Source organism: Euprymna scolopes, chromosome 34 (assembly GCF_053919585.1).
Source record: "Euprymna scolopes isolate OS-2025 chromosome 34, ASM5391958v1, whole genome shotgun sequence".
Classification (NCBI taxonomy): Eukaryota; Metazoa; Mollusca; class Cephalopoda; order Sepiida; family Sepiolidae; genus Euprymna; species Euprymna scolopes.
This window is the reverse complement of record NC_136515.1, coordinates 29,626,447-29,645,294: the sequence shown is the minus strand read 5'-3', so window position 1 is coordinate 29,645,294 and position 18,848 is coordinate 29,626,447. Positions and strand designations below refer to the sequence as shown.

The following is an 18,848-nucleotide window of genomic DNA, read 5'->3' as shown; positions in this document are numbered from 1 at the left end:
TACCTACCTTTGGTATAAAACACAAAAACTTTTGATTGATGGTATTCTCATATATGGTCGTTAACTTTGGAAAGGTTATTTTGTATCTACGGCGCCATGTCACGTGGTATATTGTTTTTTTTTCATTACGCACGTTCATTTATAAATTATTAAATTAAATATTTATCTTTTTTATATTTAATTAGTATATATTTTCTTTCTCTTCCGCTATATTTTTTTTTATTTAATTCATTAAATCTGTTAATTATGAGGACCAAAATAATGAATCGTGTGTATTTATTCTCTAATTTTCTTGTTTTTGTTCTGTTATATAAATTCTATTTTATTTGTTTTTTCTCTGAAGGATAAATTCTATTTTCTTTGAGTTTTTTTTTCTGTATTCCAATTAAGTAAAATAAATTTTCTCTAAAATAAATTTTGCTAAGTTTTCCATTTAGTTTACTCTATAATAATTTTATTTAATCCAAAACACGACGGTGTAGACATAAAATATCTCTTCCAAAGTTAGGGAACATATTTGGGAACTACTGACCATAAGTATAAAACTACCTGGTATATTTCAAAACCATAATTCCCTAGGAATCGGAATCGGAATCGTACTTGGTATCGGAATCGTTAATCAATATTTTCCTGGAATCGGAATCAGAATCGGAATCGTATAAAAATTAGGAATCGTCCCAACACTATTATTAACAGTAAGATTGTCTGTTTATTCATAAGTTTTAAGAGGCAATCTCTAACAGTTTTTTTTCACTGACTCTGAAAAATTCAATCATTAAAAAAATAAGAAATTATTCCAGAAATCCTTTGAAATTTCACAGGTGAAATTTTAAAAATTTAAATAATAGATAATAAATTTTTTTTCGTAAAACTTAAATAATTTTAATGTATTTTCCAACTTCTTTTTTTCCAACAAATCCAGAAAAATTGTATAAATCAGCAACAATTGTGACTCAAAATTAAATATATTTTATTTCATTATTCCAGTATATTTTAATATGTAAAAAAAACTAAGATAGCAATCCACCCCACCCCAAAAATAATTTCTGATAAAATTGCATCAGGAAGGGGCAAAATATGTGAATTATTTTTGTATATTATTTTATTTCAATTTATATATCGTTCGGACTTTTTAAGATTAAAAATAAATCTGTAAAAAAATTAACGAAATTGATTTTTTCATTTTTGAGAAAATTAAAAAAATCGCATTGTTTTCATTTTCTACATCAGAATAAAAAAAGTTCCATTTTTCCCATTTTTAGCTTTTTGAGGATTTTTTTTTTTAATTTTTACGGAGAGTAAAATATATGAGATTTTTTTTATAATCTTTCTTTTGATAATTAGGTACCTCCAAAATGTTGTGTACTACATCATCAAACTAAACAAAAAACACGTCATCAGTTCATGTGTTTATTGTAATTTCTATGGAAGAGCATTACCACTATAAAATTTATTTGCAAATAATTTTATTTTACTATCGTTATTATTTTAGAACAGTAAAATAAGTGCATTAGTTCACAAAAAAGTAATTTCTCATATATTACGAAAAACAACTAGTCTGTGTTAATGATTTGAAGATATAAGAAAAAAGCTCACAAAGAATTTAAAATTTATACATTAAACGATAAATTTATCAGAAATTTCTGAATAAATAAAATATACAATAAAAAAAATGAACAATAAAAATGTATAAAAAATAATATAAGACTTGTAAAGCAAAAAGATTTTTAATAACGAACTGTACAGACGATAAAATTAATTTTAACCTGTTCTGTTGATACATGTATCTACAAATGCTTGTCCTTCCATATATTTTCAAAAAAAACAGCGCAAATTTTGATTTCAACCTCTGTCATTTTAAATAATCAAGTTGAAACAAATTTTTTTTTGGTCGATTTTTCTTTTGCAATTTTTATTATCTTAAGAGTTATATATTATAATTATACTAGCAGGGCTACCCGGCGTTGCTCGGGACCGTATAAACAATGAAAAAACAAAAGCAGATATTGAACATATGTTTTATTCTTAGGGGAGAGGAATCTTTCATCTCAAGTTTTAGCGTTACAAACAAACATTTGTCTTTTATATATATAGATAATGACAGGTTTTTTTGGGGCCCCCCTCGAAGATAACTGATCAGTTGACCAACTTCTAGTGGTCTGTTTGACGTGAAATTTCGATATTTGTCATCCGGGTGATGGGGCTTCGATATGATACCAAATTTGTCAAGTTTGGTTCCGTCTTTTAAAAGTTTTAGCGTTATAAACAAACATACATACATACACACAGACGTTTGGCTTTTATATATATAGATGAATATATTTTTGGCGCTTATACAGTTTATTCAAGACATTAAAAAACGAACATATTGAAAAAAAACTTATATTGTACATACTCATTATAGTCTGAAGTTCTCTGAAAAAAATTTCACTTAATTTCAAGTAGTTTTTGTTTTACAGCGAAAAAACAATTTTTTATGATACCGAGGAAAAGGTTCGATTTTTAGGAAGAAAAGCTAGTAATACAGATGGGGAGTGAGTGTCGGCGCTTTAACTGGAGTTATCTCCCTTTGGCATATTCAACAAATTTCGTAATGGCTAACTTCAATGCCCTCTCATAAAAACATGTTTTTCTGCTGTAAAATAAAAACTACTCAATCAAATTAAATGAAATTTATTTTTTTGAGATCTTCAGTCCAAAACAGATACATACAATATAACCTTTTTTATTTTTTTTCGATATTTTCATTTTTTAATGTCTTAATAAACTGTACAAGTACTTATTTTTTGAATATTGGAAACCTGCTATATAAAGAATCAGTTTAAACTTCATATCGCGTAATATTTGAATTTAATATCATTTAAAGCTTTTTAAAAATAATTATTTTTTAGAATTCGTTTTTTTGTTGTAATTCAAATAATTATGTTACTGAGAAAAAAAAAAATCAATGATAATATAGCAAAAATTACGATGAATCAATTTGATTTTACAAATTTTTACTATTATTATTTATTATGGGGTTTGAAAATTTTGCCTTTGTTAGTATCATACCTAATAAATACATAATCCACATGAATTAAAATATCTTATTTAAGTGTATCTTACGACTGGACAATGCCGGGCAGCCTGCTAGTATATATGTGAATAAAAAATCAGTACAAATACTATATAATATAAATGTTTATATCTTTTCTGTATTTATTTCCTATGTATTGATGTGTAGGAATACAAAGTCTTTTGAAAAAAACAAGAATGTTTCTTTCAAAAGCACATAAGTTTTGACTGATCCTTAGGTTTTCCTCAGTGTGAATAATGAAAACATGAGTGTAGGGTGGCCACGGTTAGCAGCAGGAGGGGCACGGGTATAACCAATAAGGTTAAGATCTATTAGAATTAGCATTACAAGCGTATGCTCTATTTTCTGTGGACATCGGCAATATTACATACCTAATGTGCTTCAACAAGTCATATCTTATTTATTTGTTGGTCAATTTTTAAAAGAATTATATTGATGGGCAGAGAATAGAATAAGCATTCCAATGATGTTAATTTATTTTTCTTTTATGCGTTCAATATTTTTATGTTCAAAGTTGAAAATGAAAAAAAATATGGTAAAAAATAATGACAACAAAAAGGGAAACACTTTTTTTGATGTTTTCATTTTATACATTGTTTGGATACATATGCGCGGGGTTAAATTTGATTGGATATGGCTGAAATTTTATAGGCTATATAAACAAAGAAGTCCATCTCTGCTGGTATTTGATTTTTATTTTTACGACCACAGGAAGCAAAGTTATGACCGAGCAAAGTTGACGAATATTTCAAAATTGATAAGATAAATCTGGATATATCATACATTTTCGTATAGATAATAGTTTCAGAATTATTTTCGTGTATAATATGTAAATATTTGATAATTATTAATTGTGCGGAATTTTATTTCAAATGTTATCTTTTATAGAAATCAAATCCGCTTACAGAAAAACGGTCGCTAAGCGTGTCATGCGCTGAGCTGACTAAAGCAATCTCTGTTTCTGCTTTTGTCTTACTAGACTAGTCATTTTTTATTCTGAGTTTTCAATTTAAAAAAATTATTTTCAAGTTTTTCAAATTTGATTTCCAAACAATACTATTTTGTTTTTTTTAACGCTTTTAGTACACATGCACTAAAAGTGTTAAAAAACAACAAAATGTACTAAGTATACGAGTTTAACTACTTATTTGTACTTAAGGTAGAATTGTGTTTTTTAGTGGTAAAAAAAAAACAAAAAAATACATAACAAATAAAAGGTACTTGTGAACTTATGCTACCATGCTGAAATAATAACATTATTTAGAAACCCATTCTTCACATGGGGAAGGAAGGGTGTTTTTTGTTAACTATTCTGTACTTTTACCTAACAATTAAATAAAAAAAGATATCGTGAAACTTGAATTTATTTTTAATTCATTGTCAAGACTATTTTTTTTTAATCTGTAAAACAAACCCATTTTTTTTTTAACTGAGGATATCTAAATAATAATAATAATAATAATAATAATAATAATAATTAGGCGGTTTGATAAAGAATTTCATTGCGATGCAATGATGCATTTTGTAAATTTTTACCTTGTTTCCACCTTAACATTTTTCTTTAAAATGACTACCTTTAAAAGTTTTCGAGTATATTGAAAATGAATATCGCATTTAAATTTTTCACATGTATGTATGTATGTATGTATGTATGTATGTATGTATGTATGCATGCATACATACATACATACATACATACATACCTACCTACCTACCTACATACACACACACACACACACACACACACACACACACACACACACACACACACACTCCTTTATTAGCCTCTATTCTTGTTTTGTACTATTCATACCTTAAACCTTATTGCGTTACCTCAATTATTGTTTGTATGATTATTTTATCTTGAATTTTTCTTTTGCTTACATCTGAAATTCATAATATAACCACAATGAAAACGATTTATATTCAAAGAAGTAATTTCAATACAAAGCTACTAGTGCAGAAATTTATCTTTTTAAATCAAATTTATAGAAAACTTTGTTAGATAATTAAATTAAGAATGGGTTTCTAAATAATAAAGTTATTTCAGCACAACCCATATTCTGCAGAAATAGCTAAAACTGAATTATTTAGAATTTGACTTAATAAATGAAGCAAACAAAACAGAGAATACAGATAAATTCTTATGATGTACAAAGCCATCATGAAACGAAGAAATCACATACCAAAAATCATGTAAATTGATCAAGTTTTTTTTTATAAGAAAATCAAATTTTATAACAAGCAAAACAAGAGAGCTGGGAGCTGCCATGTTTTTTATATGTTACAATTTAAGAGTGAACAACCGTTGCTTTTGTAAATATAGCTTATACAAAGGTCACAGGGCAACTCTATTCAATTACTGAGATTTTGTTTGTATTCAAAATAATTAAAACTTTTTATTTCACTAAAAATGTTAAATGTTAATTTTTTTAGTTAAAAAAAAGCCTTCTTGATCAACTTTTATGATTTTTGGAATATGACATCTTCATTCTATTATATGAGTACATATATCATAAAGTTTTTTTTCTGTATTTTTGTTTTTGTTTTTTAATTAAACTGAATCCTAAATAAAAACCAAATTTTGTAAGTTATAAAATTGTTGATGCAAATGATTTAAAACTATTTGGGAATAAATATATAAACAGTTTTAGTTTACAAGTTTTTTTTTATAGAAAATATGTTTGTTTTATACCTTTGAATTACTTTTACATTACTTTTTAAAAATATTATCATACAAAAAAAAAACTTCCTCACAAAACTAATAAACTTGAAACATTCTTTTTATACAAAAAATTTAATTTTATGGAATTTAATAAATTTAAAAGAAATGAACAAATTAAAACATTTACGGCTGAGACTAAACATTTGCTACGTTTTTTGACTTTCGATATTGAAAACTTGATACTTCTACAAAATATTTGCATAATACTGTGACATGTTTTATTTATCAATAACAAAAGAAGATGGAAAAAAAATCTGTAAAAAATTATCTGTTTAATAGTTTAAAAAAAAAGAAAGAAAATATTAGTTTTCAACTTTCTGACCAAAATTTCCCTTTTTTTAGATCCTTATGAGAAAATATACATTTAAAACAAAAAATAATTCAACATTATTTGCTGTATTATTATCAATTGTGTCAATCTGTATATTAACTAACTATTAGAAAAGTTCATGTGTTGTGTCAATGTAACTTTAATTAAGGATTGTAAAAAAAAAATCTCATTTAAAAATTATTTACAAACGGATGCATTTTTAACTTCAAATTAAAGTCACGTGCGAATTAATAATTAAATGTACTTAACAAATATAAAACTTCACAGTAATGTAAAATAATTTTTTATCTTTCAGAAAAAATAATATATTCACTCTGGACCAGTTTTATTAATCCTGGGGCAATTCCATTGAGAATTGAAACAGACAATAATGATCCTTTGTAATAGTCAGGACCGTGGGTCCATGATTGTAGGACTGCACTACAATGTTGGCAAGTCATGTGACTTTTACTGACATGACCTGCTATATTTACATTGGTCGCAATCTGCCCATCTCATCATTGGTTTTCCTCTTGGTCATTTCTTGGTGACTTCTAATGCCCAAACAAGTTTAATGATGATGTCAGTGTTGGTCCTCAGCACACGTCCAAACCATCTGAGCCACCATTCTTTCATCTTGCCTTCAATCAGTGTGATGCTGTAGTACCTTTGAATATCCTCATTGCAGACATTGTGGTTGAGTAATACAATTACATCCAGCAGAACATTTTGGTTTTGATGAATTGTTGTCCATAAGCGTTTAGAGTTGTACATCGCGATGGGTTTCAGAACAGGTCAGTAGGTCTTCAATCTTCAACTTTAGATGGGTGCTGATCTTGTGGTCACAGAGGGTTTGATGGTGGTGTATACCACATTGCATTGATATGCACAGTGAGTGTCAACCCTAAAATATTTGGAGATGTGTTTTTGTGGAAGAGTTATCTAAAAAATTCAGAAACAAAATATCAACAAATTATTTTTCAAAATCAGGCTGTCAGTAATGAATTAAATTCTTAGAACACTTTCAAAATTGCATTTACAAAAAAGAACGAACATGATCTGATTTATACTGAAACTGAACTTTATTCAATATTAGTTAAAAAAAAAAAACAAGAATTTAAAAAGTTAAATCATTAAATAGTGTGTTATTACATTGTTGTATTTTAAGATTTAATTTGAACATCTTTGTAAAAAGTAAATAATTTCTTTTTTAGATATTTTAGGCTGACAAGCTCAGATTGCAATGATTGAATAGGAATCAAAAGTTGTTCAAAACGACAAGCCAAAATGAATAATCAGCAGCAGCAACAGCTGCAAAAATTGTTCCTGTGCTAGCATAAATAATAAAACTTTTAATAAGGGTTTTACTATTTATACCAGCACAACCACGCATGACTGCCATTATTGGGGAATCTCTATTCAGTCCATCATTTCAAGCAAAAAAAGAAAAAAAAAATAGAATTGTATTCAACATTTTTCAGGAATGAACCATGAAATTGCAGTAAAGTGTTCAGGTTGGCTGAATTTATTAATCTTATAAAACTCTATCTAAAATGATATTCAGTCTTTTATATGTAAACAATCTGCTATCTTCATTTCATTTTTAAATTCATGTATCAGAAAGACTTTTTGTTGATTTTGATGTTATATAATTTATTGTTTTTTTACTCTAGGGAAATTAAATATTGCTTCTAAAGAACAGCATTTGAGTAAAATTGGTAAGTAATTTCTATTTTTATAAATTTGCAAACTGGTTAAATCACCAATAAAAACCAAGTGTCTATTGATAACTTACATTATTTTTTTAAAAAATCATTTTTTATATTCTGCAAAATACAAGCTCTGTTCAATAAATAATGTGATAGATTGGGTCCAAATTATTTCTTATATAATTAGAAACAAACTTGGTTTAATGTGCTAGCATGCATTGAACGGCTTTAAGAAATTAACTTATCTCTGATCAGGTTGTTATTTATCTATTTTCCCCGTCAAATCTATTTTTATCATTTTCTCACATGTTTCCCTGTGAACTGAACCCAAGAACTCTCATCGATTCTTTCAACGTGATCAAAGTCTTTAGTTCTGGCTAACACAAAGTTTTAAAATTGTACAAATTTTGTTTTAAAAATCGATTTAGTGTTAAGATGAGAAATCAGTTTCCCGTGTCAATCTGTATATTAACTAACTATTAGAAAAGTTCATGTGTTGTGTCAATGTAACTTTGAAATTTATATTAATTTTCTTTATTATCAAAATACAAATAAAAAATGCATTTGTATAAAAGAAAACAAAATTTCAAATGTAAGTGATGACAAAGTTTAATTCTAACATTTAAAAACAACTGTATTATCTTTATTATTAGGAATGGAGAAAACAAGTAGTCACTGTGTATGGACAGAGATGAAAAGTTAGGCAGTCCTCTTGGAAGAGAAATGAGTCCAGGTGTAAGACAGATGAAAAGTTAGGCAGTCCTCTTGGAAGGAAAATGAGTCCAGGTGTATGGACAGAGATGAAAAGTTAGACAGTCCGCTTGGAAGAGAAATGAGTCCAAGTATATGGACAGAGATGAAAAGTTAGGCAGTCCTCTTGGAAGAGAAATGAGTCCAGGTGTATGGACAGAGATGAAAAGTTAGGCAGTCCGCTTGGAAAAGAAATGAGTCCAGGTGTATGGGCAGAGATGAAAAGTTAGGCAGTCCTCTTGGAAGAGAAATGAGTCCAGGTGTATGGACAGAGATGTAAAGTTAGGCAGTCCTCTTGGAAGGGAAATGAGTCCAGGTGTAAGGACAGAGATGAAAAGCGAGTTAGTCCTCTTGGAAGGGAAATGAGTCCAGGTGTATGGATAGAGATGAAAAGTGAGTTAGTCCTATGGAAGGAAAATGAGTCCAGGTGTATGGACAGAGATGTAAAGTTAGGCAGTCCTCTTGGAAGGAAAATGAGTCCAGGTGTAAGGACAGAGATGAAAAGCGAGTTAGTCCTCTTGGAAGGGAAATGAGTCCAGGTGTACGGACAGAGATGAAAAGCGAGTTAGTCCTATGGAAGGAAAATGAGTCCAGGTGTATGGACAGAGATGAAAAGTTAGGCAGTCCTCTTGGAAGGAAAATGAGTCCAGGTGTACAGACAGAGATGAAAAGCAGGTTAGTCCTCTTAGAAGGAAAATGAGTCCAGGTGTATGGACAGAGATGTAAAGTTAGGCAGTCCTCTTGGAAGGGAAATGAGCCCAAGTGTAAGACAGAGATGAAAAGTTAGGCAGTCCTCTTGGAAGTGAAATGAGTCCATGTGTATGGACAGAGATGAAAAGTTAGGCAGTCCGCTTGGAAAAGAAATGAGTCCAGGTGTATGGGCAGAGATGAAAAGTTAGGCAGTCCTCTTGGAAGAGAAATGAGTCCAGGTGTATGGACAGAGATGTAAAGTTAGGCAGTCCTCTTGGAAGGGAAATGAGTCCAGGTGTAAGGACAGAGATGAAAAGCGAGTTAGTCCTCTTGGAAGGGAAATGAGTCCAGGTGTATGGATAGAGATGAAAAGCGAGTTAGTCCTATGGAAGGAAAATGAGTCCAGGTGTATGGACAGAGATGTAAAGTTAGGCAGTCCTCTTGGAAGGAAAATGAGTCCAGGTGTAAGGACAGAGATGAAAAGCGAGTTAGTCCTCTTGGAAGGGAAATGAGTCCAGGTGTATGGACAGAGATGAAAAGTTAGGCAGTCCTCTTGGAAGAGAAATTAGTCCAGGTGTAAGACAGAGATGAAAAGTTAGGCAGTCCTCTTGGAAGAGAAATGAGTCCAGGTGTAAGACAGAGATGTAAAGTTAGGCAGTCCTCTTGGAAGTGAAATGAGTCCAGGTGTAAGACAGAGATGAAAAGTTAGGCAGTCCTCTTGGAAGAGAAATGAGTCCAGGTGTAAGACAGAGATGTAAAGTTAGGCAGTCCTCTTGGAAGAGAAATGAGTCCAGGTGTAAGACAGAGATGTAAAGTTAGGCAGTCCTCTTGGAAGTGAAATGAGTCCAGGTGTAAGACAGAGATGTAAAGTTAGGCAGTCCTCTTGGAAGAGAAATGAGTCCAGGTGTAAGACAGAGATGTAAAGTTAGGCAGTCCTCTTGGAAGTGAAATGAGTCCAGGTGTAAGACAGAGATGTAAAGTTAGGCAGTCCTCTTGGAAGAGAAATGAGTCCAGGTGTAAGACAGAGATGTAAAGTTAGGCAGTCCTCTTGGAAGTGAAATGAGTCCAGGTGTAAGACAGAGATGAAAAGTTAGGCAGTCCTCTTGGAAGAGAAATGAGTCCAGGTGTAAGACAGAGATGAAAAGTTAGGCAGTCCTCTTGGAAGGAAAATGAGTCCAGGTGTAAGACAGAGATGAAAAGTTAGGCAGTCCTCTTGGAAGAGAAATGAGTCCAGGTGTATGGACAGAGATGAAAAGTTAGGCAGTCCTCTTGGAAGAGAAATGAGTCCAGGTGTAAGACAGAGATGAAAAGTTAGGCAGTCCTCTTGGAAGAGAAATGAGTCCAGGTGTATGGACAGAGATGAAAAGTTAGGCAGTCCTCTTGGAAGAGAAATGAGTCCAGGTGTATGGACAGAGATGAAAAGTTAGGCAGTCCTCTTGGAAGAGAAATGAGTCCAGGTGTAAGACAGAGATGAAAAGTTAGGCAGTCCTCTTGGAAGTGAAATGAGTCCAGGTGTAAGACAGAGATGAAAAGTTAGGCAGTCCTCTTGGAAGTGAAATGAGTCCAGGTGTAAGACAGAGATGAAAAGTTAGGCAGTCCTCTTGGAAGTGAAATGAGTCCAGGTGTATGGACAGAGATGAAAAGTTAGGCAGTCCTCTTGGAAGAGAAATTAGTCCAGGTGTAAGACAGAGATGAAAAGTTAGGCAGTCCTCTTGGAAGTGAAATGAGTCCAGGTGTAAGACAGAGATGAAAAGTTAGGCAGTCCTCTTGGAAGTGAAATGAGTCCGGATGTAAGACAGAGATGAAAAGTTTGGCAGTCCTCTTGGAAGTGAAATGAGTCCAGGTGTAAGACAGAGATGAAAAGTTAGGCAGTCCTCTTGGAAGGAAAAGAGTCCATTTGTGTTTAGTTCTATATCAGTGTATATAAGTGTAGGTCTATATCATAATATAAGTGTAGGTCTATATCATAATATATCTATATAATATACATTGGTATCATAAAAAACCTATACACCTCAAAAGTATGAGGACCTGATCTCATCATGACCTAACTATTAAAAAAATGATGCACTGATTTTACTCTGGTTCTCTCCAAACTTTTCAACAAATAACTTAACACAGCTTGTTTTCCTGACTGCTTGAAAACTGCTTCTGTGATACCAGTTTACAAGAATTCTGGCAAAAGAACTGACCCATTAAATTATAGCTCCATTAGCCTCTTTTCTCTTATTGTCAATATCTTTGATTTATTAATTAATCAAGCTCTAGTCCACCAGATTACAGCTGCTAAACTTCTGTTTTGGATTTAGGCAAGCCCATCATATTGCAGATATCCTAAGTGTAATCTCTGAATGTATATACCATGCGCTGGATAAGGCTAGATATATCTAAGGCCTTGACAGAGTATGGCACGATGGTCTTCTCATGAAAATCAAATCATGTACAAATACTTAGCATAATTAAATTCTTCTTAAATAAGAGAAGAATTCAGGTTGTCCTTGATGGTTGTACGTCAAAACAATATGATATAAATGCGGATGTGCCTCAGAGGTCGATCCTTGGATCTTTATTATTCTTGATATTCATAAATGACCTCCATGAGAAAATTGTCTCTGAGAAGGGTATATTTGCTGATGACACCACACTTTATAACAGACACGAGGAAAAACAAATGAACACATAATGAAGCGAATGTCGGAAACCCTAAAGAAAGACCTCCAGTCTGTAGTGGAATGGGGACATAAATGAATGGTAACATTCAATGCTGCCAAGACTAAGCTTCTTTCCTTTAATAATTATAAGAAACCTTTTCAGTCACTAATAGCCATGGCTAATGATACATTATCTGAAAGTACTTCATTCAAACTCCTCAGCTTAATGTTTGCCGGTAACATGAATTGAAACAGATACTGAGGGCATTGCCAAGGCTGTTACAAAGAAGGTGGACTCTCTCTACTGTGCTGGAAAGTTACTTATGCCTGAGAGTATCTCTACAAGGCAATCATTCACCCATGTATGGAGTATTGTTGGCACATTTGAACTGGTACTCTGCTACTAGTCTCTCAGTATTAAACAGGTTCAGAAGAGAGTCGCTAACCTAATAGGTTTTGCACTGTCAGCTAGGCTTCAACCTCTGTCCCATCAATGAAATGTTGCATCTCTCTGCCTGTTTTACAAGTATTTTAATGGTAGGTGCTCCAATAAACTACAAGACCTTGTACCCCTTTGACGTAAATACTCTCAATAAACCCAACAAGCAACAAAATCCCACCCAACACAGTAGAAGGCTTCCTAGATACCAGAAAGCCTTCTACTCTAATAATTTCTTCCCTAACACTGCTAGACTTTGGAATTCTCTTGCGGGTCCCTGCTTCTCTACAGAAGTTCAAGTATAATGTAAGCAGGCATCTTGCTGCTCAATTCTCTACATAGCATTCCAGATAGAATCCCCCTACTTCAACTACTACTTCTTTGGGGTGAAAATGCAAAAAAAAAAAAAAATGTCTGATGGTAGCTGTAATGATGCAAAATGTAACAGAGAACAAAGGCAGTCGTTTTCAAGTTAAGCACCAGAAGCTTTATTGCCGGAGACGTGTTTTGTACAGAGCTCTGCGTGCTTTGCACGCCGTTTCGTATTTAGTTGTAGCCATAGCTACGTACTTCACAACATCCCCCTTATTCAATAATGTTTTATTGGTTTTTTTTATTACTCATTGCAGTCTGGGCTTATGTGTGTTTTGTATGTGTGTGTTGTCTAGTGTATAGTCTCTTAGTCGGGTAGGGAGTTTGACAACACGACTAGACTTGCGAGGTTATTTGTCATGTGTTGACAGTTGTTGAAGTGTTGGTTTCGTCTGGTCAGCGTTATCTTCTGCTGTTTGCTGTATGGGAACATGATTAGGTATGATGGGTGTGTTGGTTGAGCGGGTGGTTGGTTGGCGAACATGTATTTGGTTTCTTCTGTAGATTTTCCCATTTACTTGGACTCCGTAGCTGCGTGGTGCTTCTTTGCTAGTGATGATGCCAGGTTTCCAATCGCTGTGAGGGATCTGCGGGTGACATTTCACCCTAACAGATTGTCCAATGGTGAGGTCCGGCAGAGGTTTACTGTGTCTATCATAGTATTTTTTTGCTACCCGTCTTTTATTGATGAGTGCTTGCTGTGTATTTGTTTGCACTTGTGGTATGTAGTCTGTGGGTTTGCACGGTAGCATGGAGCGAGTGCGCCTTGAAAAGAACCTTTGTGCCGGTGAACTATGCATGCCAGGTGTGATAGCATTGCGCCATTCAAGTATGGCTTGCCAGAAGTCTTTCCTTTCTTTTGTTGACAATTTTTATAATTCCTTTCATCAGCTTCACTGCCGCTTCAGCCCACCCATTTGATTGGTGATGGTGAGGGCTGGCGGTTATGTGCCTGATGTCCCATGACTGTGTGAACTTGTGAAACTCGCTACTTATATAGTTGGTAGCATTGTCAGTTATCATGGTAGCTGGTGTGCCATGTGTGGCAAACATAGGTTTGATCACCCTGACAAGGGAGTTTCCGCTTAGATCCGGGAGTTGGCCAACTTCCACAAAGTCTGAAAATATGTCCACCACTATCACAAAGTGTTTGCCGTTTATCTCAAAACAGTCACTGGCAACAGACTGCCACGGGTGAACTGGTATCGGGTGGGTCATCAAAGATTGTTTTTGTTGTTGTGGTTGTGTCAGTTGGCAAATTTCACACCTTTGAACAGCTTCCGTGATCTCCGCATGCATTCGTGGCCAGAACATTATATCCCGGGCTGTGTTTAGTGTGTATTGAATGCCTAGATGGGATCTATGTGCTCTGGTGATCATGTCGGGTCTAAGTTTTGTCGGTATGATGAGGCGTGTGCCTCGATATGCCAGGCCATTTTCAGAGGACAGTTCGTCGCGGTATGACCAGTATTCCCTGATGTTGAGTGGGCTGTCGTTTTTGTCCTCTGGCCACCCGTTTTTTGTGACTTCCATTAGTGTCCTTAATGTTGCGTCACAGTTAGTTTCCTCTTGTATCTGTGAGAGGCGGTGGTTAGTGACAAAGTGGTCGTCTTCCATATTGATGTTTTCTAACCCTTCTGTGAGTTCCTGTTCTTGCAGATGAAATATGGTATGGTTCTCTTCCATTGTGGCTGGGGCAGTAGGTGGTGATGCCCGAGATAGTGTGTCACTAATGTACATTTGGGGTCCTGGTTTGTATCTCCCATCTAGAGAGTATTTTTGGAGCCTTAATCGCATTCGCTGGAGTCGCTTTGGGCTCACATGAATGGGTTTTGCCAATATTGTCTCTAGGGGTTTGTGGTCGGAGAGTACTTTGACTTTCTCTTTGCCAAGGATGTATTGTTCAAATCGTTCTGCTGCGAAAACGATAGCAAGACACTCTTTCTCTATTTGGGCATAGTTTCGCTCAGTTTTTGTGAGTGCCCGGGATGCATATGCTATCGGGTGTCCATCTTGTGTTAAGACTGCCCCAAGGCCAACTTCTGAACTGTCACATTCAAGTGAGACCTCCTTGCTCACATCATAGTAGTGAAGAACAGGGGCTTTGGTGATAAGCTGTTTGATCTGCGTGAATGCTGTTTCATGTTGTGGTAGCCAGTCAAACACAGATTCCTTGTCAAGAAGGCGTCGGAGTGGTTCACATACTGTGCTGAGTTTTGGGGCAAACTTGGCGAGGTAGTTTACAACTCCCAGCAATCGTTGAACACCTTGAATGTCTGTAGGGCGTTGCATCTCTGATACTGCCGTGACCTTGTCTGGATTGGGTGCTAGCCCTTGTGCGCTGAAGATATGTCCCATGTAACTAACAGAAGATTTTTTAAAGGTGAGCTTGTCCGGATTCAGCTTTATTCCAACTTTGCGGCACCTTTCCAGGAGCGCTGTAAAGGCAGCATCATGACTTTTGTCCGCTTCCGCATCACTGTCACCAGACCCGTAGATTATGGTGTCATCTGCGATAACTTGGGTATTTTCAAGTCCTTCAAGGCAGTGGTCGAGTCGTCGCTGCCATTCTTCGGGGGCTGAGCTGATTCCGAATGGCATTCGAAGCCATCATATTCTGCCAAATGGGGTCCAGCAGGTTGTCAAGTAGGAAGATGATTCATCTAAAACAACCTGAAGAAAGCCATCTTTAGCGTCAACAACCGAAAACAATCTGGCCTTCTTTATTTTAGTTGCAATTTCCTCAACAGTCGGTGTTGGGTAGTGGTTGCGCCTGATCGCCTTGTTTAGGTGGTATGGGTCAATGCATATCCGCAGTTTGTTTGGCTTTCGGACGACAAGTTGTTGATCCATGGGGTTGGTTCTATGACCCAGGCTATTACTCCTTGATCGACCAATTCATTGAGTTTTCTTTTTAATTCCGTTTTCAGTGGCAGAGGAACCCTGCGGGGATTATTTTGTATAGGCTTGACGTTTTGGTCGATTTCGATTTTGTATTTGCCTGGTAGCTTCCCCAGGCCAGAGAAAACGTCTTCATATTTTCTGAGGATGTCTTCTTTAGTAGTCCTTGCCTCCTTTACTTCACTCAGTTGTTGAACACATTCTGTATTAAAAGCTATCAGCCTCAGAGCTGAGCTAGCCTGTCCGGAAAAAAGTGAAGGTGAGTTGCTGTCCACCACTTGAAAGTTGACTTTTTTTCTTATGCCATTTATCTCACAATGAAGTATTACTGAGCCCAAGGGTTGCAGTATGGAATTGTCGTACAGCCTTAACCTTGTGTGAGAAGGCTGTAGTGGTGTTTTTTTTAGATGTTTATAGTCGGCAAGGGCCAAGGTGCTGCAGCTTGCTCCTGTGTCAATTTGGAATCTACACGTGGTCCTTGCACTGTCTCCTGGGATGGGTAGACAAATGTCTGCGTGGTACTGTTTGCGGTCTGACAGAGATCCCAGAACATAAATGCTTTCATCACTGCTGGGCACTTCTGTTTCAACATAGCGCACTTTTGCAGTTCGTTGCGTCATGGGTTTGTTTGGCCGTTGTGGTGGGGTAGGCTGTGTCTGTGATTGGCATACCCTGGCAATGTGATTGCGCTTTAGGCAGATCGCACACGTTAGTCCATAGGCCTGATATTTCCCTTTGTCATGGCTCTGTCCACAGAATTTGCAGTCCTTTATAAATTCGCGTGTCTTTTTTTTTGTCTGCTTTCGTGAAGTGGACGTTCTCTACTGATTTGTTAAGTTTGCCGAGCTGTTGTTCAGCCTGTTCAGTGCTTCGGCAAATATCTATTGTCCGGTCTAAGTTAAGTCCAGATTCACTAAGGAGTCTGGCCCGTACATTCTTATTGCTGGTACCTATCACAATTCGGTCACGTAGTAATTCATCCTCAAGTGCACCGTACTTGCAGGTTTTAACTAGGTTTCTTAATTTATTTAAGTAACTGTCAAATTTTTCGTCCTGTTCCTGTGTACAGGAATTAAACATATACCGTTGGTATATGGTGTTTTGTTTAGGCTCAAAGTAGTCTGTGAGCCTTTCCAAAATATTTTTTGTACTCGCTTGTTCCTCTTCCGATATTGGCAGATTTTTGTATATCTGTAAACATTCTTTACCGATGACAGAAAGCAGAGTTCCTACCTGTATTTTTGCTGCTTTTTTTCCAATTTCCGTTGCAGCTGCATAATTTTCCCAGGTTAATTTGAAGAGGGCCCAGTTCTCTCGTAAATCGCTGTCCATTTCCATTTTCACTGGTGGTGGAATTGCATATGCCATGTTGTTGCCGACGAATGTATAAAAATGACCGAATCCACGTGGTTGATAAATTCCGTGCCAGGATATGTAACCACAAAGTCCGAGTTAAAATATGTACGTTTTGCTGAATGATTATAATTATCCACAGTGTTTACGTTGTTCCGGAAAGAAGAAAAAAATGAAATCCCACTTCGTTACACCATGTAATGATGCGAAATGTAACAGAGAACAAAGGCAGTCGTTTTCAAGTTAAGCACCAGAAGCTTTATTACCGGAGACGTGTTTTGTACAGAGCTCTGCGTGCTTTGCACGCCGTTTCGTATTTAGTTGTAGCTGTAGCTACGTACTTCACAACAGTAGCCATGATGAATTCTTTGTCTCCAAAGGCCTGAGTGTGTTCTCTTGCACCCCAAGAGATAAGTATGTTGTCAGTACCAAGAGCCAGAAAGAAAGAGAGAGAGAGCCGGCATGTGTTTAACCTTTTTATAAGCTCTGTCACATACTCAGCTGGCCTGAGGGATGACCTCTAATTGGGCGAGCCAGAAAGGAAGTTGATCACTAGCACCAATCAGTACAGAGCTTATAAGTCAAACATCCAAAATCTCAAATCGTAAGGTGTTGCTGCTGCTACAAATTCTATTAAAACGATTATGAAATTAAATTCACCAGAATGCATTTTGGTTTCTTAAATGCTATCAATTTTATTGCAAAATGGATTTATTTTAAATATATATTCCTTCATTAAATTATTTTTCGTAAAAATTTAAATATACATGTATGATCATTATTGCCCATTTTCCTCTACATTTTGTTTTGTAAATGGAATAAAGATCATATTTTAAAAATAATTTTGTAGAAACCCAATGTTTCTCCTTAAAATCACAAAATCAAAATGAAAATATGTTTAATTTATGTTTATTTTAGTGCATGCACAATAATATTCAACAATTCAATGTTAATAGAAACTGATTATAAAAACTAAATAAACGAAGAAAAACATTATTTTCATAGATTCTATTGTACTATATAAAACTAGCAAGGCTACCTGGTGTTACCAAGGGAAGTGATAATTAATTATCAATAACAATTCATAGTCACACACAAGTTAAATCTTGCTGCAAAGGCCAAAACAACTATCAAGGGTAAAACTTAACTGCAAGTTAATTCTTACTTGAACAAATATGTGAGTAAAGTTTTACATAAAAACAATATGTGATGTAAGTTTTACATAAAAACAAATATGTGAGTAAAGTTTTACATAAAAACAATATGTGATATAAGTTTTACATAAAAACAATATGTGATGTAAGTTTTACATAAAAACAATATGTGATGTAAGTTTTACATAAAAACAATATGTGAGTAAAGTTTTACATAAAAACAATATGTGATGTAAAGTTTTACATAAAAACAATATGTGATGTAAGTTTTACATAAAAACAATATGTGATGTAAAGTTTTACATAAAAACAATATTTGATGTAAAGTTTTACATAAAAACAATATGTGAGTAAAGTTTTACATAAAAACAATATGTGAGTAAAGTTTTACATAAAAACAATATGTGAGTAAAGTTTTACATAAAAACAATATGTGATGTAAGTTTTACATAAAAACAATATTTGATGTAAAGTTTTACATAAAAACAATATGTGAGTAAAGTTTTACATAAAAACAATATGTGATGTAAAGTTTTACATAAAAACAATATGTGATGTAAAGTTTTACATAAAAACAATATGTGATGTAAGTTTTACATAAAAACAATATGTGATGTAAGTTTTACATAAAAACAATATGTGATGTAAGTTTTACTTAAAAACAATATGTGAGTAAAGTTTTACATAAAAACAATATGTGATGTAAGTTTTACATAAA

General features: G+C 34.3%; 1 protein-coding gene across 3 annotated transcripts in view; it reads left to right on the top strand.

The window, feature by feature from the left end:
• LOC145259149 (ATP-dependent DNA helicase DDX11-like) overlaps positions 1–18,848 on the top strand; it is a 310,336-nt gene that overhangs the window by 138,181 nt on the left and 153,307 nt on the right. For all 3 annotated transcript variants that reach the window (XM_080116856.1, XM_080116857.1, XM_080116858.1), the window contains one exon: positions 7,785–7,829. In XM_080116856.1, coding sequence (XP_079972982.1) covers positions 7,785–7,829 — 45 coding nt within the window. The remainder of the gene's footprint in view (positions 1–7,784; positions 7,830–18,848) is intronic.